This window comes from Varanus komodoensis, unplaced genomic scaffold (genome assembly GCF_004798865.1).
Source record: "Varanus komodoensis strain SLA01 unplaced genomic scaffold, ASM479886v1 scaffold44_3, whole genome shotgun sequence".
NCBI lineage: Eukaryota > Metazoa > Chordata > Lepidosauria > Squamata > Varanidae > Varanus > Varanus komodoensis.
Window position 1 is genome coordinate 182,995 of NW_025336010.1, and position 22,774 is coordinate 205,768.

General features: G+C 53.3%; 1 protein-coding gene across 1 annotated transcript in view; it reads right to left on the reverse strand.

The window, feature by feature from the left end:
- Positions 1–4,155: 4,155 nt before the first annotated feature.
- LOC123030370 (glutathione hydrolase 1 proenzyme-like) overlaps positions 4,156–22,774 on the reverse strand; it is a 40,520-nt gene continuing 21,901 nt past the window's right edge. The window contains exons 6-13 of the mRNA XM_044444238.1: positions 22,323–22,480; positions 19,399–19,548; positions 17,714–17,850; positions 17,091–17,275; positions 14,017–14,144; positions 10,376–10,488; positions 9,469–9,582; positions 4,156–4,299 (exon numbers count right to left, since the gene is read on the reverse strand). Of these exons, the coding sequence (XP_044300173.1) occupies positions 4,156–4,299; positions 9,469–9,582; positions 10,376–10,488; positions 14,017–14,144; positions 17,091–17,275; positions 17,714–17,850; positions 19,399–19,548; positions 22,323–22,480 (1,129 nt within the window). The remainder of the gene's footprint in view (positions 4,300–9,468; positions 9,583–10,375; positions 10,489–14,016; positions 14,145–17,090; positions 17,276–17,713; positions 17,851–19,398; positions 19,549–22,322; positions 22,481–22,774) is intronic.

Genomic DNA, 22,774 nt, shown 5'->3' on the forward strand with positions numbered 1-22,774 from the left:
GGGGTCCCCCAGGGCTCTGTCCTGGGGGACCCCGCTTGTTACTGGCCGCCATCCTGATGATTCCCCGCTAATGTTACCCTCTGCTTTCGGTCAGTCAACCATGCCTTAATCCACCGGACAGTGCTTTGGTGTATCCCAAAACTCCTCAGTTTCTCCACCAGGATATCATGGGGCACTTTGTCAAAGGCCTTGCTGAAATCCAGGTAAACCACATCCACTGCATCCCCTCCATCTAGCCATCGCGAAACCTTGTCATAGAATTCCACAAGGTTTGTCTGGCAGGACCGGTTTTTGCGGAAACCATGTTGTGTGGCTGCCAGCCTCCCTTCCCTATCTAGCATCACTAGATCTCTCTCTATTATGAGCCTTTCCATTGTTTTTCCTACAATGGACATAAGGCTAACTGGTCTGTAATTCCCCATGTCCCTTCTACTACCTTTCTGAAAATTGGGACCACTGACACCACCCTCCAGTCCTCTGGAACCTCACCCGTTCTCCACAAGGGCTCAAAAATGGAGGCCAGTGGGCGTGAGAGAACCCCTGCCAACTCTCTAAGTACTCTCGGGTGTAACCTGTCAGGGCCTGGCGCCTTTGTAATGTCCAATGCCCTGAGGAGCCCCTCAACTTCTAGGGGGGTGACTCCAATCTGTGCCCCTAAGTCCCCAGCCTCATCTAATCTCCTACGTGGACCCCCGCCCCTCCCTGCCCCGTCTTGCTTTGGGGAGAACACAGAGGCAAAACAGTCATTTAGCATCTGTGCCTGTTCCCTGGTATCAGTCACTGGATCTCCTTCCTCCTTATTTAGTGGTCCCACCACTTGTCTCACCTTCCTCTTCCTATTTACATGCTGAAAGAAGCCCTCTTTGTTGCTCTTGATATTCTTGGCAAGTCTCAGCTCGTAATCAGCCTTAGCCTTGCAAAGAATCCTGCAACGGGCCTCCTCCTCCCGGTATACCCTTTTGTCTATTTCCCCCAGTACCCATTTCCTACGGAGGTTCCTCTTTCGTCTAATCCCTCTAACCACCTCCTTTCGCATCCATGGCGGCACTCTCCTCCACCTCCCCACCTTACTGACTAGAGGTATCGTCAAGGCTTGCGCCTCCAAAACCTCCCTTCTGAGTGCCAGCCACCCCTCCTCAACTTGCTTACCTTCCAGTAACATATCCCAGGAGACTTTCCCTGGTCTGGCCTTCAGTTGGCCAAAGTTGGCCCTCTTGAAGTCCCAGCTTCTAGTGCTCGACCTGCTGCACGATCCCCTTCCCCTGATCTCAAAGCAAAGGATGGAGTGATCACTTGCATCCGGAGCTCCCCAATCTGTACCCCATCTATCAGCTCCTCCCTTTGGGTCAAGACCAAGTCAAGGGTGTTTCTCCCCCTCGTCGCCTCTCGGACCCTCTGTGTGAAAAACCCTCCCTCTATAGCTTCTAGGAAGTGATGTGACCTGGCTGTCACCGCAGAGTGAGTCTCCCAACTAGTATCCGGGAGATTGAAATCTCCCATAATTACTGTATCTCTCCCCCGAGATATCCTTAGAATCTGGCCTGTCAGGACATCATCCAGGGTCTCAAGTTGACCTGGAGGGCGATAACATACCCCCACTGTCAGGTCCCTTTCCCTGTCAAAACCCCTAACTTTCACCCAGACTGCCTCTGCCAAATCCCCATCTGTGCTGCATTCTGTCTCACTGCATCCTATCCCTTCCCTGCCGTATCAAGCCACGCCCCCACCTCTCTTTCCCTTCCTGTCCTTTCTAAAAAGGTGATACCCCTCTATGTTCACATTCCAGACTTGCCTTTCATCCCACCAAGTTTCTGTGGTTCCCACCAGATCGTATCCTCCTATTCCCAGGAGAGCTTCAAGCTCTTCCTGCTTATTACCCATGCTCCTAGCACTGGTGTACATGCACCTAAACTCCTTCCCACCACTTCCTTTCCTTGGAGTTCCCAGCCTCCTCCTTCCTCCCATCCTCCTTGATACCTGGCCCCTCTCTGAAGGAGTCCTGTCAGTCCCTGCAGTACCTCTAAAACCCTGCTCCCAGAGCCCTGTTCCTCTCCCCACACTTGTCCGGTGTGGACTAGTTTCTGGGGGGTCTGAACCTCCTCCCACCCAGCTCAGTTTAAAGTCTTCCAGGCAAAGCTCACTAGAGCATTTCCAAAGGACCTGTTCCCCATCCTTGTGAGGTACAACCTGTCCTTTACCAGAAGGTTGGGGCAGCACACTGCCAGCTCAGTGCCCCTCAGCAGGGAGTCCCTGACAAAGATCACCTGCTGCCGTCTCTTCCCGTGGTGGAAGGTGTCTGTGCCCTGGCTCTTTCCTCTCCTGCAGTGGGCCCCCTTGCCGCTTGTGGTCCCAGGCTGGGGGTCCTGCTGGGCCCCCGAGGCCTCAACAGCCCCAGCCTCCCCAAGTGGAGAGGACCTGCTTCCCAGCTCCAGATTGGTGCAGGAGAAGGAGGAGGCCATGCTGGCCTCCCCCTCCTGAGGGTGACATGCCTCCACGTCTCTGGGGCTGCTCCTCCTGTGGCCTCTCCCTCGACCCTCTGTCCAGAGGGGGGCTGCTCCCGGGGGGCCTGGAGGGCTCTCTCGGCCCTCAGGCACCGCACCTCCTCCTCCAGGAGGGACACCCGCTTGCACCCAGGGCAAGTGTAGCCCTGCCTCTCCTGGGGGAGAAGGGCGAACATGTCGCAGCTGTCGCAGTGGACAGCAAAAGCCGTGACTCCCGCCAGGGCCATCTGCTGGTCTGCCACTGGGAACCCCTCAGAGGCCCTGCCTTGGTTCCCCGCCTTGTCTGTCCTGCGCTGCTCCGCACTCACCCAGTTCTCCCAGACAAAAAGGATAACATCTAAAAAATTATTTAATAACTGCCCCCAGGGAAGGGTCTCCCTGGGCAGTCTGGGCAGCAGCTAAGGAACGCACACAAGAGACGATGCCCTTGTCATTTTGCCCTTAATGCAACGCTGTTGGTGCCTCATCTGTTGGCACTGCCAATATCTGAGCATGGCTTTATAAGCCTCTCAGGCTGGTGGACCGGCCCTTCTGCTTCCTCCTGGCCTCTCTGGCCCTGCTCCTTTCCTCTCCGCTGATCCTGTCCTCTCCCTGCCCAGCTCCTACCTTGCCTTCGCCAGTCCCCTGGCCTCTCAGTGCTCTCTCCCAGCCTCTGCTGCTGTGCCAAGAGGCAAGAGCCAAAAGGGCTCTGTTATGTTAAAGTTGTTTTAAATTTGCTTTTAAATGGATTGTTACTGATTTTTAAGTACATTCTGTAAACTGTTCTGAAAGCTCGTCTAACCAAACTGTGCAGAAATACCTTAAATAAATAAAAAATAAAGTGCACCCTGCTATGAAAACAGAGGAATAAGAGCCAAGCCAATGGGGCACAAGGGGAACTGCATTTGGAGACTCAACTCCTTTTGCGGGTGGACAGACAGAGCGCTTACGTTTCTGAGCCAAGGAGGGGAAGACGTGAGCTTGCAGGTTGTGTACCTCATCGAGTTTGCTTAAGAACAGCCTCAGGGAGATTTTCATGGGTGGCTGGAAACGGTTCAACTCTCCTCCCCACACGCCATAGTCCCAGTTCTCAATACCCCTCCCCAAGAGTGACAGTTTTCTCTATTTGACCATATCTTAAAGTCCCAAAAGTTTTTCTGTTTTGCTGTGGGCAGCACAATACAGCTTCTGCTTGATGGCAAAACTCCTTTGCCTTGCAACCAGCTTGCTTGCATGAAGATTTCTGTTTTCCCATGTGAAATTGTTCCTGCTAATTCTGAAGTCTCTATTTAGATAATTGTGCACAGAGGGATTGCCTTGAACAAACTAATTTCAAGCAAAATGTGTTTTTTTTCCTTTTACCACAAAAAATGAATGGCAACTTGGCAAAGAACAATTTCATAACTTCCAGACAACTTAGCAACATGCTTAGGTATAGTAAAAATTCCCAATTTTTCCCTGTGTGTGGAAGCCTATTGCTAAGGAAATCCACCTCAAAAACCTGTAACCCAAGTATAAATAATGTAGCATATCTGAGCTGTTCAGTTTTATTTTAATGCCTCGAACCTCGCCTAGAAAGCAGTCCCTGCACACACCTGTTCGACACAAGCAACTCCTTTTGATTCGCAGGCCACGGATCAGCCAAAGCCGGTGTCAGCGCCCCAGCTGCTGCTGGTCAGTATCCGTCTGGGCAGCCCCCCTTCCGTGAGTCGGACGCTGCAGCCCAGCCATCTTCCGTCCAGACGATGGCCTGAACAACAGCCCCCACACTGTCCCGCCTGGTCTCATGCTTTCTTTTCTCTAGCTCCACTTCTAGCTCCTGAGAAAAGAGATAAAAACAGGTTACCTTAAGTAGCAGCCCCGACTTGCTCCAGGCTTGCCTTGCTCGGAAGGCTGTGCTCACCAGTAGCTAGCGAATGCTTCCCGCACCCTTGGGGTGCCCCCTGTGCCTCTCTGCTGCACTCCAGCCTCTGGCTGCTCCTCTTGAGAGGGGTGGAAGTGGCAGGGCTCGCAAAGCCTTTCTCCTTGGGGAGCGTGGGGGGAGCGCCAGCAGCTCGCAGGGCAGGTGGCACAGGCCAGAGGCATCAGGGCCATGTCCTGCGCACTGGTGCACGTGCAGGCAGGCGCTGTCTGAGAAAGCCTCTTGCTGCAGCCGAGAGCTGCTGCGTGGAGACTAGCGGCCCCTGAAGTCAGTGACTGCCACCAGTCCTATGTAGTGGATCCTCATCTTATGTTACGTGAAGCAAGAAGACACGGTTTACACCAGGGGTCCTCAAACTACGGGCTGGATATGGCTGAGAAAACGATCTCTGAACAAGTCTGAAAGTTCTGAGCCAGCGCAGGCGTACTCTGAAACTCTTTCAGTTTTGGAGACTAGCAGAAAGCCGGCACACGTGCCAAATTGTGACAGCTTTCTTCAACTGTGTGTGCATCGGCTCTCTCTGCTGGCTCTGGCCAGCTCCTGCTGCTGTGCTGGTCTTGCCAGCATGAATTGCGAGTGCGCCAGCACTTCCCCCCATTGCACACATGCGTTGGCTCTGAATGGAGGAGTGAATATGGAATCGGATATTGACCATCTCATTAGCCAAAAGCAGGCCCATACTTCCCATTGAAATACTAATAGGTTTATGTTGATTAAAATTGTTCTTCATTTTAAACATTGTATTGTTTTTTCCTGTTGCTGTTGTTTTTTGTTCTTTTTTTGTATTTTTGCACTACAAATAAGATATGTGCAGTGTGCACAGGAATTCGTATTTTTTTCAAACTATAGTCCGCCCCCACCAACAGTCTGAGGGACAGTGAACTGGCCCCCTGTATTATTATTATTGTTATTATTATTATTATTATTATTACATTTCTATGCCGCCCCTTGCCGAAACCTCGGGGCGGCTTACAACATGATAAAATACATTGAAATACAATAGTACATAATAAATTACCATTAAATACAAAAATACATTGATTTACAAATATAAAATTAGAATTATCAGTATAAAATAAAAATATAGGAGGAGAAAGAGAAGGAAGAAGAAGTTGCCCTGGCCAGATCATATGTTTTAACAATTGAAATGACGTTTAAATAAAAAGGTCTTTACCTGGCGCCGAAAAACCAGTAACGACGGAGCCAGGCGGACCTCTTTGGGGAGTGAATTCCATAGGTTGGGCGCCACCGCAGAGAAAGCCCTCCTCCAAGTACTTACTCTCCTAATTTCTTTCATGGAGAGTTCCCGGAGAAGGGACTCTCCCGCAGATCTCAAAGGGCGGTCGGGCATATATGGACGTAAGCGCTCGTTCAGGTAGCCAGGACCCAAGACGTTTAGGGCTTTATAGGTCATAATCAACACCTTGAATTGGGCCCGGGCTTCAATGGGAAGCCAGTGAAACTGACGGAGGACTGGAGTCATGTGAGCATAACGCCCCGTCCCCGTCAGCAACCTGGCAGCTCTATTTTGCACCAATTGAAGTGTTCAGACTGTCTTCAGGGGAAGCCCCACGTAAAGCGCGTTACAGAAGTCTAGGCGGGAAGTCACCAGCGCGTGTGTCACCGTCGCCAGGCAGTCGTACTCCAGGTAGTGGCGCAGCTGATTAATCAGCCGAAGCTGAAGGAAGGCGTTCCTCGCTACCGCTGTCACCTGAGCTTCCAAAGAAAGCTCCGGGTCGAGGAGTACTCCTAAGCTGCGGACCTTATCCCTAAGAGGGAGTGTTGCACCATTCAGGACCAGGTCAAATCCACCCTCTCTGAAACCCGATCTGCCAACCAACAGGACCTCCGTCTTGTCTGGGTTGAGTTTCAGTTTATTGGCCCTCATCCATTCCCTTACCTCGGCCAAGCACCGGTTCAGCACAGCCACTGCCTCACCTGGATTAGTGGAGAATGAGAGGTAAAGCTGGGTATCATCAGCGTATTGATGATTCCGCAGCCCACACCTCCTGATGACCTCTCCCAGCGGTTTCATATAGATGTTAAATAGCAGAGGGGATAGAATGGAGCCCTGTGGTACCCCATGGCATAGCTGCCATGACGTAGAGACATGGTCCCCCAGCACTACCTTCTGGAATCGACCGTTGAGATAGGAGCGGAACCACTGCAAAGCAGTGCCTCCAACCCCCAATCCCGCAAGTCTATCCAGAAGGATACCATGGTCGATGGTATCGAAAGCCGCCGAGAGGTCCAGAAGAACCAACAGGGATGTACTCCCCCTGTCCTTCTCCCTGCACAGGTCGTCGTACAGGGCGACCAAGGCAGATTCAGTACCGTACCCAGGTCTGAAGCCGGTCTGAAAAGGATCCAGATAATCAGTTTCATCCAAGAGTGCTTGGAGTTGTCCCGCCACCACTCGCTCCAACACCTTGCCCAGAAACGGGATGTTGGCCACAGGTCTATAGTTAGTGGCCATCTCTGGATCCAGTGACGCTTTCTTCAGGACCGGTCGTATTACCACCTCCTTTAAAGGGGCAGGCACTCGACCCTCCCTCAGAGAAGCGTTAACCACTTCCAAGATCCAGGTCCCAATCCCATGCTTGGAGTTATTTATTAACCAAGACGGGCAAGGATCCAATAGGCAAGTGGTGGGACGTACTCTTCCAAGCACCTTGTCCACATCATTGGGCTGCAATAATTGAAATTCCTCCAATAATTTTGGACCAGACGGTGGCATTGGCGACTCCTCAGAGACCTCTGATTCATTAGTGGAGTCCAGCTCGTGACGAATCTGAGCGATTTTCTCCCTGAAATGCCTGGCAAAGTCGTCACAGCGGGCCTTTGAGGGTGGCATCGGATCTTCCTTAGGACCCAGGCGAACCAGGCCTTGCACCACTCGAAAAAGCTCCGCAGGACGGCATTGTGAGGAGGCAATGGAAGCGGAAAAAAACTTCTTTTTCGCCGCCTTCACCGCCACAGCATAGGCCCGATAGTGGGCTCTCAAGTGTGTTCGGTCAGATTCATCCCGTGATTTCCTCCACCTACGCTCTAGCCGTCTCCCAACTCGCTTCATCGCCCGTAATTCAGGTGTATACCAAGGGGAAGAGCGGACTCTGCCCGGTTGGAGAGGACGCTTAGGAGCGATCGTGTCCACAGCCCTGGTCACCTCTCCGTTCCACAGTTCGACCAGAGCCTCGACAGGAGCACCAGTCTTGTCAGCCGGAAACTCCCCCAGGGCCCCCAGGAATCCATCCGGATCCATCCGGCTCCGGGGGCGGGCCCATACAATTGGGTCCGCACTCTTATAGAGGGAGAGGCCGCTCTCGAGCACAAACCTCACCAGGAGGTGATCCGACCATGACAGGGGAGTCAAACATAAGTTCTTCACCCTCAGGTCATCCTCTACCTGCCCCGTCGTGAATACCAGGTCCAGAGTGTGTCCACATTCATGGGTCGGGCCAATGACGTGTTGAGACAGGCCCATGGCCGTCATAGAGGCCGTGAAGTCCTGAGCCGCCCCGGTCAGTCCAGACTCGGCATGGAGATTGAAGTCCCCCAGGACCAACATCCTGGGGGTCCTCAACACCAGGTCCGAGACGGTCTCTGTCAGCTCAGATAGGGAGACTGCTGGGCAGAAGGGTGCACGGTACACCAATAGAATACCCAATCTGTCTCGTTCGCCCAACACCAAGTAGAGGCACTCCAGCCCTGGTCTCAAAGGGACCGGAAGACCCGTGAGAGAGATGGAGGCTCTGTAAATCAACGCGACTCCCCCTCCCCTCCCTTCTGGGCGTGAACAGTGTTGAACCAGATACCCGGGCGGGCACAATTGGGAGAGGGCAACATCCCCTCCCTCTCCCGCCCAGGTCTCCGTTATGCAAGCCAGGTCGGCCCCCTCATCCACAATCAAGTCATGGATGAGGGAAGATTTATTATTGACCGACCTGGCATTGAGCAGCAGCACCGTCAGACCCGAGGGGTGGTTGACAAGGCTACCTGGCACCCTCTGGTTGGGGGCAGGATCAGAAGGAGGGACAGGTGTCAGCCATCTGTCCATCCTTCTTCTACGTGGACACGTTAAGCCCCTATTGTTGTAACGACCATTGCCCGTGACCACGCCAATAGCAGTGCCCGTGTGTTCCCCAGGATATATAAACGTCGACATGGCCAGGAATGACTCAAAGCACTGATTAAAGCAGGGTAAGATTATAAAGTAGGTCGAAGGAGGAGAAAAAGAACGATAAAAAGAAAAAAAGAAAAAGAAAAAAGAAAAAGGGGATCCTTCCTCTTCCCTAAGAATCAGCAGTAGGCAAGCCTATTTCAACAAGAGTCCATGGCCAGCCCAGCCCCCCTCTCGTCCCCCCGAACGGCACCTCAAATGGCGGCGACCCCTTTGGTCGCCGCCCTTCGGCCGCCGGCCCTTCGGCCGCCGGCCCCAGCCGTTGCCGCGGCTTTGACTCCGCAGGGCGCCTCCGAGACCCGCCCCGTCGCGCACCGCGCGCGCCCGATCACCTGGGCCGGCGGGCGGCGCTCTCCGGCGCCGCGTGCGCCTGCGCTGGCCGGTGGAACTGGCTGCTGTCGAGGTTGCAGCCGCGTGCGTCTGCCTGCATTCGCTTGCCCGGGAGCGGCGTGCTGCTGGAGGTGGGCGGAAGCGTTTCTTGCAGCGCGGGGTCGGTGTTTCCTGCCTGGGGGGCCGTTCCCTCCTGGCCGTTGCCGCGGCTTTGACTCCGCAGGGCGCCTCCGAGACCCGCCCCGTCGCGCACCACGCGCGCCCGATCACCTGGGCCGGCGGGCGGCGCTCTCTGGCGCCGCGTGCGCCCGCGCTGGCCGGTGGAGCTGGCTGCCGTCGAGGTCGCAGCCATAAAAAGTTTGAGGACCCCTGGTTTACACACTGCTTGTGCACACATCTTTCCTTGGTAGCCTCTGTTTTCTGAATGGAAGCAAGCTAGCCCAGCCTCCCACCCAGCGTGCCACTCATGAAAAACAGAGCTGATCCCTCTGCCCCATGTTCCTGGAAGGCTGCCTAATTATTAATTGGTTGCCAGTTCCCTAGGCAGGCAGACCAACCTTTTCCACATTCTGCTCCAGTACAGTAACAGGAGGAAGCAGCTGGTTATGGACTCTTGGCGCCTCGACTGCTGCCTTGATATCGTAGCCAAACCAGAGGGAACTGATGATTGTCTGGACAAAAAGCAAGCAGAAGGCAGAGCATTAGCACCCCCTCACCCAGTGGGTGGGCCGGAAAGTGGGGCCCTGGGATCCAGGAAGCTGGGGCTCTGGGCTGGGCAGGTCGGGGCGCAGGCGGCCAGCGCGGGGAAGCCCGAGGCCTGTGTGGCCTGGCCCACCCATCCTCCACGTGATCGAGCCACCCCTCCGGGGGGAAGAGCTCCCCAGGGGCTGGGCCAGGCCCTTGGGGGCGGTGCTGGGGTGGCTCTTCGGGGTGCTCAGCAGCTGGTTGCGGTGCCGCCCTCGCCCACACACCCGGCGGCTCGGAGCTGGGAGTGCTTTTATTTGTTTGTTTGTTTATTTAAAACATTTCTATGCCGCCCCCATCGCAACAAAGCCTTGGGGCGGCTCACAACAAAAACAAAAACATACAAAATTATACAAAAATTATACACTAAAAATGCTAAAACCCGGTGCATCTCGCCTTAAAAATTTTTTAAATCCTACATAATAAATTAACACTTAAAATAAGTTTTAAATAAAAAGGTCTTAGCCTGGCGCTTTTCCTACTCTCTTCTCAAGAACCTGAGAGGACAGCCACCCAGCGTCGCCTGGCAAACGTCACCCCAGTGAGGAGCCCTTTTCCCGCTACAGGACGCCTGCCATGACGGAAGAGGAAGCGGCCGGGCCACCCCGCCCCCGCATGCCCAGTGTCCTTGCCTGTCTCTCCTGCGGAGAGCCCTCCTGGCCCGCACCCCGATGAACGCCTCCCACCACTTGTGCCCCCCGGGGGAGGCCCCAGACTCACCAGTGCTGTCGCCGTGGTGATTTTTGTACCTCCAGAAGCACCGACCACCATCCGGACCGCATTCCGCTTATCCACCAGAATGGAGGGGCACATGGAAGAGAGAGGCTGCTTCCCTGCAGGACGGCGGGGAGGATGCTGCAGAGGGAGGCTGTCCGGCGCCGGTCTGGCGCCACAGCCAGGGGCAGCCCAGGCCCGGGGCCTGCTGGCACAGGCGTGCCTGTGGGGCGCAACCCCCGGGCTTGCCTCCCAGCAGGGCAGCCCCACAGCTGCAGGCTGGGCTGGCGCGATGGGGCAAGGATGGCGCAGGGATGGTAAGCACAAGGTCTTGCAGCTGGGCCTCTGGAGCAGATGCCACGGGCCGGGGGCAGGGCGTGCGTGTGCTTCGTGGTGGGGGGGATGCTCCCTGACTGACACGCAGCTGCCCCATCAGCAGTAGGCAAATCCTGGTTCTCCTATTCCGGGAAAAGGATCTCCCTGGGGCAAAGACAGGGCCCTTCCCACCTTCCCACCGGGCAGCACTTGGGGTGGAAAAGTCTGCAGGCACTGAAGACCGGCAACAATTTGCACTTGCTAACTCGATTTTTGTCGAAGGGCCTCAGCCCATTCGTTCAGCAGATGCCCAGGGAGAGACTGGCGGCGGGGCAGAGGCTGTCCCAGGCCTGGGCTCAGAGAGCGAGTCGGGACTCCAGAGCCCCTGGGCTGGCCCAGCCACTGCCTTGCGGCGGGCCCTGGAAGGAGCTGGGGCAGCCTGCCCGTTCCATCTGCAGCAGGCACCTCAGCCGAGCCGTTGTGGGGGAAAGCAGCTGGCCGGGCATCGGGAGGAACCGGAGAGGTGGCCAGGAGGGACGAGTCTGGCCAGCAGAGGAAAGCGCCCCACCCTGGGCAGCCCCTTCTCCCTTGGAGCTCTGCGGGGAGCAGGGAGAGGGAGAGGAGGAGCGACCAGGCACCGCATGCAAGCCGGGTCTTTCCCGCCGCCTTGTCTGCCCCTGGACACCAGAGAGCACAGCCAACCCCCCTCACTCACCCGCCTCTTCTCCTGTCCCTTCTCTCGGTGGTAGTGGCCCTGGGGCACGTGCGTGGGCCCTGGCGGGGCCTGAGACCTCCGGACAGCCTGCCCAGAGGGGCCCAGACCCACTCCCTGCCTTGCCCTGCTCCAAGGGGGGGCACGTGCAGACAGAGCACTCCCTCAGGGGAGGGCAAGTGCGTGTCAGGCCAGCCGGCCGCCCAGTCCGATCCCCCATGCAGCCCCCATGGGCCTTGCTCGCCCCTTTCGGGGGCAAGACCTTTGGGGCTTGGTAGGGCTCGAGGGTCTGGAGGGTCCCCTCACTTTTGCAAGTGCAGCCAAGGTGCTAACATCTTGGGAACAGACCAAATCAGTAAATGCCTGATTCCTGCGCTACTGCACTTTGACAGCTCCACCCAGTTGTCAAGCTACAAGCTTCCAGTTTTCATGTGAAATTAAGCACACTTTTTCAAGTGTCTGGTTAAAACATTTATTTTTGTGTTGGATAGGATGCAGGTATTTAGAGTCTGTACAGTCTGCAGCCCACAAACACCCAACTTGAATGATCTGAAGTTGCTCCTAAAGCAATAGCCACAGGCACTTGATTTTTGGACAAAAACAGTTTTCAAAAATGACATTTCTGGTGCACAACTCTGTGCAGTTGAAAAAATTAAAAATGGTGGGCAGTCACCGCTACCACAGGGGCAGCTTGGAAGGATTGTTTGTAGTGGCAGAAAAGGGGATTGTGAAGGCACCTTTCACAATCTCAAAAACAAAACAAAGCAAAACAAAAACCAATTCACTTTAGGGGAACCCTATGTCTTCATGATCCTGAACCAAGCAGTCTCTGTCAACTGCCCCCCAAAGCTTCTTGGACCCCCTGGAGAAGGCAGGTAGTGGGTACTTCCCTGTCAGCTGCTTGGCCAGAGGAATGGGGTTACTGGCACTCCTGCCAAGGCGGAAGCAACTTCAGTGAACCACGGATGGGTTGTGGCTGCATTCAGATGACAGCATGACACATCGCGGGTTGAACAAACCCTACAACAAGCTGTGGATTGTCAGGGCAGCTTGTAATCTAGACGAGCACGGCTGACAAACATGCCATGAGCTCGCTGCTGAAGAGGAGAGAGGCTGCTGGTGAGGCCTGCCCTCCTGCCCTCACTGCAGCACTGCTGGGGCAGAAGGCCTGGGAGAGGCTGTGGACGGGGCTCCAAACCCTCTGACCCATCTCTTCCAGTGAGTCCCGGAATGATGAGGATAAAATATCTCCCAGAACTCTAGGACTCTGGCTAGGAAACTGCAGGTCATGGTGCACCAGGGCATTGCAACTTCTTGGAGAATATTAGGCATTCCGTGTGCGGAGAAGGCAGATTATCAGGAACAGACGGTTTCTTGCAGCATGACCCTGGCAGGAGTGGGATGCACTCTGCACTTCTGGCAGGAAGACCTGCAAGCCAGATCAGGCCCAGCGGCCCATGAAGGACTCACTGGTTCCTCTGCTTCGCAGCTCGGAAGCCACTGTGCCCAAGGCTGCAGAGCAGCGGTGCCTGGGGAGCTGCTGGATGCTGCCTCTGCTAGGTCCCCAGCTGCTGGGCCCCGAAAGATCCAGGCCTGGGGCTGGGAAAGCAGGTGTTGCCCTGAGTGAAAGTAGCAGGACTGTTACTGGATGCCTCAAACCTACTCCTCCAGATCAGGTCTACCATCTAGCCAGTGCTGCTGTGCCAGCCATCTGCAGAGAAGCCGCAGCACAGAGAGAGAGGCTTAAGTCATCAATATTTAGCCAACACCCCCTTTATGGTCTGCAACCAGATCATCAAAGATGAAAATCTAGGACGATCTCCCTAGGTCGACAGAAGATCTTGAAGAATTTAAAAGTACAGTTGACCTGTGGGGAGCTACAAAGATACACTGGATGGAGCCAACAGAGGGGGTTGCTCCTGGATCTGATGAATGTTGGGCAGTTTGGAAATGGCTGAATGGTTGCAGCTTACGGCTGCAACAAGATCCAGAGTTGCTCTGAATAAACGGGGGTTTTCGGTGACTTCTGCCCTTTGGGATGGCGGTGATGTGCAGACGACACACATGCACCCCGACCAGCACACATTTGAAGATCTTGGCAGCTAGACAGAATGCCATTAATGTTGCTAGCTTCTGGGCTAGGTCTGTTTAACTTCTACGTGTTTTAATTTTATATTTTACATTTTAAATTTCTTGTTCTATAAAAAGTTCTGATCTATATGTTTTATAACATGCCTTATTTTGATTGTGATGCTTCTGGCACGAGTAAAGAAAGCAGTTGGGCTGAGTGCTGGCCAGCTGTGCCCCTAACAACGCAGCGGCCCCAGTTAACGCGCCCCAGCCAGGAGGTAGTGGCCGGCCGGCCACCCAGGAGGCACTCCCGGGCTGCTGTGCCAGGCACTGTGCCTGTGCTCTCCTGCCCTGAGGCCTGGAAGAGGCGGCGGGCTGGGCCAGGGGCCCAGGCATCGGGGGCACTGTACGGCCTGCTCGGCGTGCATCAGTGCTGGGAGAAGGCGGCCACAGGCAGCTGAGCAAGAGGAATGCCTGCTCGTGACGGGGCGGGTCGCCACCCCCTGCGCATACAGTCAGCAGCAGCATGAACCGCATCCGGGGCCCTTACCTGGAGCAATGAAGTTTGCCGCCGAAGGGGGAACCCCAAAGCCATTAATGATATGGGGGGAGCTGAAGTCGTCCATCTCGTCATTGAATATAATTCCGCTCACAGGGGAACGAACGCCAGAGCCAAAACTGCACCAGACAAGAAACAGCCATGTCCATGACTGAGACAAAATGTGAGGCAGCAGCAACCCTAAAGGGGTGATCCTATGAAGAAAGCTTCCCCTGCCAGTTTGGGGCCCCATGGGCCCTGGCCCCAATTTTATTTCCCATGGCCCTAAATTGGTTCCTCAGAGCCCTCTGGCACCAGCAGAAGGTTCCCTTTTCAGCTTCCTAGCCATCTGTGAGATAACCTTCACAGGAGATTGTAGCTGTGGGGGTTCCCCAGCCTCTTTCCTGCATGGTAATTAAGCTTGGAAAGCACCTTTACATTGGAGATTTCTCTTAAGCTTAATCCTATGCAGAGGTGGGGAAGAGGGAAGATCCCAGGGGGATCACAATGGGAAATAAAAAGTTCCCCTCCTTTTCTTGTGCCCCATGGACTCCCTACACCACCTTCCACACGGCAATTCAGTGGGATAAGCATTCTGTTAACATCAGCTCTGGATGGCCTTGTGACTCGCCTGCAATCAACCCTCTGAAGGAGCGCAAGAGGACGCTGTGTGGCCCTCTCCTTCCACAGGTCACACCATCAGAAGAGAATTAACCGCTCTCATGGCCATGGGAACCAAGAAACTTCTGAAAAACAGCCACTGGGCAGCAGCAGTGGTTGAAGATGACACTGGTGGAGGACCTTTCACAGACAGTGGCCATGATGTCCAAACTACCTCTGATTAGCGCTGCGCAGAAGACAACCTCTGCATCTTCTTGCCCTGAAAATCATATGATGGAACTTTGCAAAGCGAAGCAAGTGAGAGTGCCACAGCAGGAGAGTGCCGGGTTGGAAGGCATTCGCCCAGCTACTGAACAGAGCAGAGGACAGCCATGAATGAGATGGCTGGTGATGATGCAACTAGGCCAAAGCCTGAAAGGGACTCTGGGGGCTGACATGCACAGCGACTGAAGGATCCCCTGGTGCTGCAGTGGAGATACAGTTGGCATACGGAATGCCGCAAGCATGATTCAAAACGTGCGCTGCCCAATGGACCAGGGCATGGCTGGCAGACCAAAAGCACAGGGTAACTATTAGTGGGGAATCTCCAGGATGGTGGTCGGTGATGAGCAGGGTCCCCCAGGGCTCTGTCCTGGGACCCACTCTGTTCATTCTTTTCAACAATGACCTGGAAGAGGGGAGTGACAAGTCTGCTGATCACATTTGCAGAGGATACTAAAACAAGGGCAGTGGCCACAACTGAGGACAGGTACTTTGGATCCAGAAGGATCTGGACAGACTATGGAAGCGGGCAGGAGACAACAGGATGGCATGCAATGTGGGTAAGTGCCAGGTCTTGCACTTGGGGCATCGGAATGGGTGTCATAAGTACAGGTTAGGGGACAAGTGGCTGGAGAGCAGCACTTGTGAAAGGGACCTCGGGGCGCTGGTCGACTGCCAGCCAAGGGTGAACATCGCCCTTGAATGCATAGACAGTGTGGCTTCTAGATCGAGAGAGGTTTTACTGCCACTCTGTATGACTCTGGTGCGCCCACAACTGAAGTACTGTGACCAGTTCTGGGCTCCACATTACAGGAAGGATATGACCAGGTTGGAATCAGTGCAGCGCAGGGCCACAAGGATGGTGGCCGGATTGCAGGGAAAGCCATATGAGGCAAGACTGGGGGAACTGGGTCTTTTCAGCCTGGAGGAGACTCCGAGGGGATCTGTTGGTGACAGGGGGTGCCAAGGAGAGGTAGGTTGAGACCTGTTTTCCCCTGTGGAAGAGGGCTGGACAAATTCCAATGGAGCAAAGCTCAAGGGACCAAGTTTCAATTTGGATGCCAGGAAGCACTTCCTGACATTTAGGACCGTGCAGGTGTGGAATGGGCTTCCACGGGAGGTGGTTGAAGCCCCAACGTTGAGGGTGTTTGATAGGCTGGACATGCACATGGTAGGCATTTCATGAGCAGAGCTGGCTGGAGCTGGGGGTCAGACTAGATGGCCAAGGAGACCCCTTGTAGTTCACTCTTTTTCCATGTTTCTAAAGCAAACTGGAAACCATAAAGCAAGAAATGGAAGGTTAAACAATCTGCTGTGAGTGAATTAAGGTCGACTGGAATGGAATATTCTCTGCTAAGCAAACAAAAATATTTTACTCCAGAAAAGACAAACTCTGAAGAAATGTGGTAGCTCTAACACTGAGCTACATGATGCAGCACAGGCAGTGGGAGCAACGATGCAAAAGCCAACAAAATAATATCAGTCAGAATTAGTGGGAGGCCTGTCAACATAAGTCATTCAGGTCTACACTCCTGCAGCAGACACTGAGGAAGAAATTCACAACTCTGTTCATCGCAGACTTGGGAGGGCAGCGATGAAGGAAATAGAAAAGACCATCAAGTCTATGGATGTTTCACTGGAGACATGGCCAGGATCATACACTGCAATCATTTCCAGTAAATATATTTGGGTGTGAAAACTGGTTTGTGAAGAAAACCAACCTGAAAAAAATTTGTGTTCAAAACATGAAACTGGAATATACCCTGTGAATACTTTGTGAATACCCTTGAGTGACAGACAAACCAGTGGGTCCTCGATCAAATCAAGCCGCAGCCTTGTGTACAAGCCAAAATGGCCAAACTGAGGCTGTCACACTTTGGACACATCATGAGAAGGCAAGACTCAATGGAGAAGACCATCATGCCAGGGCAAGTTGAAGGCAGAAGAGGAGGAAGACCACATAAAGGACAGATTGACTCCATAAATGAAGCCACAGCCTTGATAGAACAGCTAAGCAGGGAACGAATGAGGCATTTTGGAGGGTTTTCCTTCATAAGTAATAGCACATCACAAGAACAAGCTGCTTTGCTTATGCAGTTACCCAAGTGTGTAAACTCCATAGCTCTCCAACCCATAACTAAGTATCCCCTTCATTCTTGTGGAACCAGTCCAAAGAAACATATGCAAGGATGACTGAGTCCTACTACTGGTTGATGGTGCTGGTGGTGGAGACTGCGCTGCCATCTTCAGCCACAACAGAGAGGTGAGAGGTGCCAGCATCATCGGGAGTGTGGTACTCAGGTTCATAATAGCCAATGTCATGGCTGATGTTGGTGATTTTGGCCCGCAGCCCATCGGCAAAGGATACAGAGGTCATGTTTCTAATCACCTGGAAAAGGAAAATTAATATCAGCACATGGGAAAAAGTATAGCAAAAGACAAAGAAAATGGTTGACAGGCTGAATCGCCTTCCTCAAGTATTCAGTGCTTCGGATGCCACGTTAAGGTATTAACGTTTTGAGCAAGAGCCCTCTGCGGGTCCCCCAGTTTTGTGCAAGACACTCTGTCCAGCTTATGTATGGACAGGAGTGGACTCTTGAACTGGGTCCACATGCAAAGGCAAAGCCTGTGGACCCACCTATGGACTGCAGTGCCCTGAGTCCAGCGACGGTGAGCTGGATGTCTCGGGCACAACGCGGCTTTTGCCCCCAGCAGTCAGAGGCAGGGCAGGAGGGGCAGCTGCAAAGCACTGTCCGTGGGAATGTTTGCCTTGGGAACCAGGGACAGGACGCCTGTTCTCAGTACTGTGGTTTAGTTAATGATCTACCCCCGTGATGTTGACAAAGGCAGGGTCTCCAAGTAAGGTCCTCTTCGCATAGGCAAAGCGAAAGGCCTCCACAATGCGATGGTAAGTCAAGGCCTTTTCCTCCAAAGTAGCGATGCTGTTCCGAGAGAAATTGAATCCTGCCAGCAGGAGGCAAAGAGGGGACATCAGTCATACAAGCACACATAGCCAAAGCTGTTGGGGGATGAAATATGAGCCAAACTGGGAGGCAGGAGATGGAGGCAGGCCTGTAATTAGTGCACACGCTTGCCTCTACGCTCACTCCTCCCCCTTTTGGCATAACCGTGGAGCAGGGAGTGTTTATCCAACTCGGTTCAGGAGTCATAACCCTCAGCAGGATGGTGACCCTGTGGCTTCTCATGGCTCTCCCAGGCTGACTGAACTGCACGTCAAAGGTACTGAATGGTGGTGGGTCCACATCTGCTTGGACAGCGGATTCCAAATGGTGGAGCCGGGAATTGCTGCCCCATTAGTGAGCTCTGTTTTACCCACATGCTGTTTGGTGTCTCTGTCTGGGGGAGGCTGGCCAGAGGTGAGGCAGGAGGCGCCACGAACGTGCAGATGGCAGCCAGCCCTGCTTCCCGTTTGGCAGGTGAGACCAGGGGTGTCCTCAGCCAGTGCCTGGGTGACATTATGGAGTGGAGCTTACTCCAGACAAGATGGCAGTTCTATCACTGGGTGCTGGCCTGTTTGGTCAGTGGCCAAGCTGTTCTGGAAAGGGCTACATTCTCCCTGGAAGATCAGGGCTACCTTTGTGGGGAACTCTTGGTCCAGCACTGCCCTGGAGGCACAAGCAGACTCTGCTGCCAAGTTTTCTTTGATCAGTTCAGGCCAATATCTGGCAGGGTGAAGGGTCCTCTGAAGTTCTCTATGCTCTGGTGACTTCCCAGTTGAATTGCTACAGTGTACTGTCCCATTGGGCTGCCTTTCAAAACATTCTCTTAGTCTAAAACAAGGCAGTAAATCTGTCAAAAATCTACGGATTAGATTGCATGATTACAATCCACCAGTGTTAGGGTTCGCTAGCTTTCCATTCATTCTCACACTCAGTTCAAAGAACTGGTGTTAGCCCTAAACATCTTGGGGTCAGGTACCTGAAGGAACATCTTTCCTCCTCTATAAACCTATCCAGACTTTAAAAGCATAATCAGAAACCCTTCTCTGCATGTATCCAACAAATGTCAGTGAAAGAACCCAGGATGGAAAACAGGATCGAAGCAAAGGACCAACAGCATTTTTGGAGAAGTCCACAGGGGGAGCAAGTGCCCCGACCCGCTTCTTTATCCTAGCAGCTGCTATTCAGAGGTAGAATGCATTTAAACATGGGGGTTCTATTCAGCTACCACGTATCAAGAGAAAGCCCTTCACAGCAGGTTCTCCTCGTGTAATAATACACAGGCTGTGCCTCGCGTGCTCTGCCTGCAGGAGTTGTTCAGCGGAAACCAGCCCTACTGAACAGCTTCCGTGTCCTGGGAAGCCTTGCTCATTTCGTTTCATTCCCAGCCTCACTCATTTCATTATGCTCAGCTACTGCCCTGTTTGCACAGCCATGACACTGCCTTCTAATTAAATGAAACAGCGAGCGAGGTGCCGTGCCACCCCCGCCTCCCGTGACAACCACAAGCCCTTTGCCGTTCGAACTGTGTCAGAGCAACTGCAACGTCTACCTTGCAGGATGTTGAGGATGAGGGTCAGCACAGCCCCGCTCAGTGGGGCGCTGGGAGTGTACATAGTGAACTCGCCAAGGGTGACTTTTAGAGGACTCTCATCCAGAATTGGCCGGTATTCCCTCAGGTCTTCCATGGTAATGATTCCTCCTGGAAGAAAACAGGAGATTGCTGGTGGACTGGAGTCATCTTCAGTTCACAAGCGAACTTGTGCCACACACAACAGGCCTTTGAGGCACGATTCTGCTTGATGCCTCAGGTTTGTGAATGATGGAGTTCGCCTCCTCCTTGATGCCCTTGGTCACTCGGCTGACTCCTCCCAAGGCCTCATAAGTGACTGTTCTTACTTCCAAGTAATTTGTTTCAGCCAAGGGCTGGCTGGCTTTGGGGCAAGGGTTGGGCTTAGGAAGTTGTCCTACTAACCCAAGGGACTTCACTGCTCAGGGCCTTCTGTTCCCCACAGGAGGGAAGCCTGGGTAGCTAAGCTGCTCCTGGAACCCAGGAGCAGTCACAACACCCTCCCAAAATGGCACACGTCAGCGAGATCCCAGAAGGGTCCCCTGGAGGCTCTTTGTGCCTGTGCAATCATGCAGCCAAGCTGTTTGTGGGATGTAGGCACCAACTTTTAACTTGCTGCAAATTTCACTTATGACTACCATGAGTAAGGCAGCTACTGAGCCTCCCAGGGAAAGCCAGCACATTCTGGCCCGAGTGCCCATGGCCCGGCACTCTGCCCTCTCCACGTGGCCTGGCTCACTCCATGCGGCCGCAGCCAAAGAGAGTCGTGCTGCAGCTTGGACCACTGACTGTGAAGAGGCCTGGTTGGGGGGGATCATAAACAGAGAACAGACTTTTGATGCGTTTAGGGCTTGAACCGCACCCAGCACTCAAAGTTCCCACCACGCCTGACGGACAGACAGCTGAGCACATGGGTAGTTTTCCCTGCTCCTGCTCAGCCCTCCTGGGGATATCCGAGGGGACACTCCTGGCACACTGAGTGCCTAATAGATGCCTTTGGCAGCTGCAATCTTGCGCTCCAGCCAAAGGCATCAGTGGGAGCGGGCCAGGCAGCTGGGCGGAGTGGCACTGGCTTCTTCTCTAGGCAGCAGGGCACCACAGGATTCATCCCACGCTCCATTGACTGGGGGCCCCTGGGGCCCGGCCATGGTTCACACCGAACAGCGGCTCTTCTACTTGCCTCCTGCCCCACTCCTCCTCCCCAGCAAGGAGACCGAGACCGAGAAAGGGGTGCCAAGCCACCCTGTTGCCTTCCTATTTTCCTTCTAAGCACCCCTAGCCCAATTCTTCTTCTCCATCTTCGTCTTCCCCCCACTTCCCTATTATTCTATCCCATTCCAAAATCCAAAAGGTGAGAGAGTCAAAGGCAGCATCAAGATCCTTGAAAGCAATAGGCCTTGGAGCTCACACACGACTTTCTCTGCACCCTACTACATCCAATTTCAGCCTTGACTTCAGGAGTTTGGTATCTTGTTCATGCAGGGAGGGAATCCTGTCAGGGAATCCCGGTTTAGCAGCCAGCAAGAGTGAACACTCAGCTCCTCAGGGCGACGTCTGTGCTGCAGACCTTATTAGTGAGAACTCCCAGGAAACCCCTCTGCAGAGATAAACCTTCACGAACAGCAGTTGGATAGAGGTACACCCATTAACTGACAAGTTTCTAGAACATATGCAGAGTGTTTTATAGGTTTCTAGTCATGTACACAGGAACAGGGCAGATGATGAGAAAATAATGGGCACATAATGTACTCATAGACAAAACAATGTGAGAAATCTGCAGAGGGGACATAACACAACAGTACAGCAAATATCGGTGATTACAGGATAGTGAGAGGACAATCAGAAAGGCACATGAATCATTACAGGTCTAGGGTGTGAGCTTGAACATGTAAGCCACTATGCTTTCAACATTCCTAGGAAAACAGGTCAGGTCAGCTCGCTGCTGTTAGCAAAGCACAGAAACATGTTAACTTTTCTTGAGTGCCTGGACTGAGAACGAGCATTCGCAAAGGATTAACTCTGCAACACTGACAACACATGGCCACATATAGGAGGAGGTTAGCTTGAGCCTGAGGCTGAATGAAGCATATGAAAGCGCGAGACAAGATTCCCTTCGTGATTTGGAAGAGGGGCTGGGCTGAGCAGCTGGCAGGCTTTCCTGGGAATGGAAGCCGGGCACTGTGCTTGACCAGACAACACCTGAGAGGCTCTTCTGCTTCGCTGCATGAGTTACATGGATTTCCCAACAGTGCTAACTCCCCTGATGTTTATTTTAATAATAAAATGCATTACTTTCAAGAAACTTGATGTTCTCTTGGCCTGTAAGGGTTTTTCTAAGCACAGAAGGATTCCTTCCGTTTGTCCAGTGCCAGACAGTCCCTCACATTTTTGGTTTACATGAAGGGAGAATCAGGTCCATGTTGGACTCGCAAAGTTCCTCCTGCTGCAATGCTGGCAGCTTAGACCATCTCTCAGAACTCTGGTCTCTGCCAGCCCTTTGCCAAAGACAGCGGCCTGGCTCCCTGCTGCTGCACGTGGTCACTCCCAAGAGAAGGAGCAGCCGTGTGCTGGGCTTGCCGTTCTCTGGAGCTTTCCTCCAGCCCTGCTTATAACAGCCCAGAAGCAAGCAGATCATTTCCCTCACTGACTTCCAAGGGACTGTCAACATTTCACTTCCTGGCTGTGTTGTCCCAGGCACCTTCTCCCACCTACCCAGAATCCCCAGCCAGCCAGATTCAAAGTTATTTGTTCCAGGACCCATTAAAAGTATCTCTAAGCAAACATTCCTCCAGGCCTTTGGTCAAACAGATGTATTACAGCCTCTCAGCACACAGCACTTATGCCTGGGGCCTTTCTCCGCAGAGTCTTTCTCCTTGGAAGGCTTTGCAAGAGCAGCACTTTCTCACCTGCTTTCTGGATGTCTGCAACAATTTGCTGAGCTAAACTCCCCATGTAAAAAGCATCTGGTCCTTCATTGGCTAAGATCTCGTAGGTGTTCGCTAAGTGGGCCAGTGTGAGGGTGTCATTCTCCTGGAGGACTTTCCCTTTTTTGCAGAAGACTTCACTGAAGAGAGAGAGAAGATTGGGTCAGTTGGAAAATTCATTCAAGCTTCCTCAGAGAGTCCTATTGGCTTAGACAGAACATGTATGCCTTTGCAGAGGGAATTTCTGCCCATTTGTTTCTGTTGAAGAACAATTTATCACTAGGGTGGAAAACCAAAGATATTTCACCTGTCCCCTCACAACCAAATTTCAGTCAGCACGGTCACTTAAACATCCCGTCTCTTTTTTAAATGTTCCAGGGCACATGAATTGTCATATATCCTTGTTCCAGTGACACTACAGTACTGCAAGAACC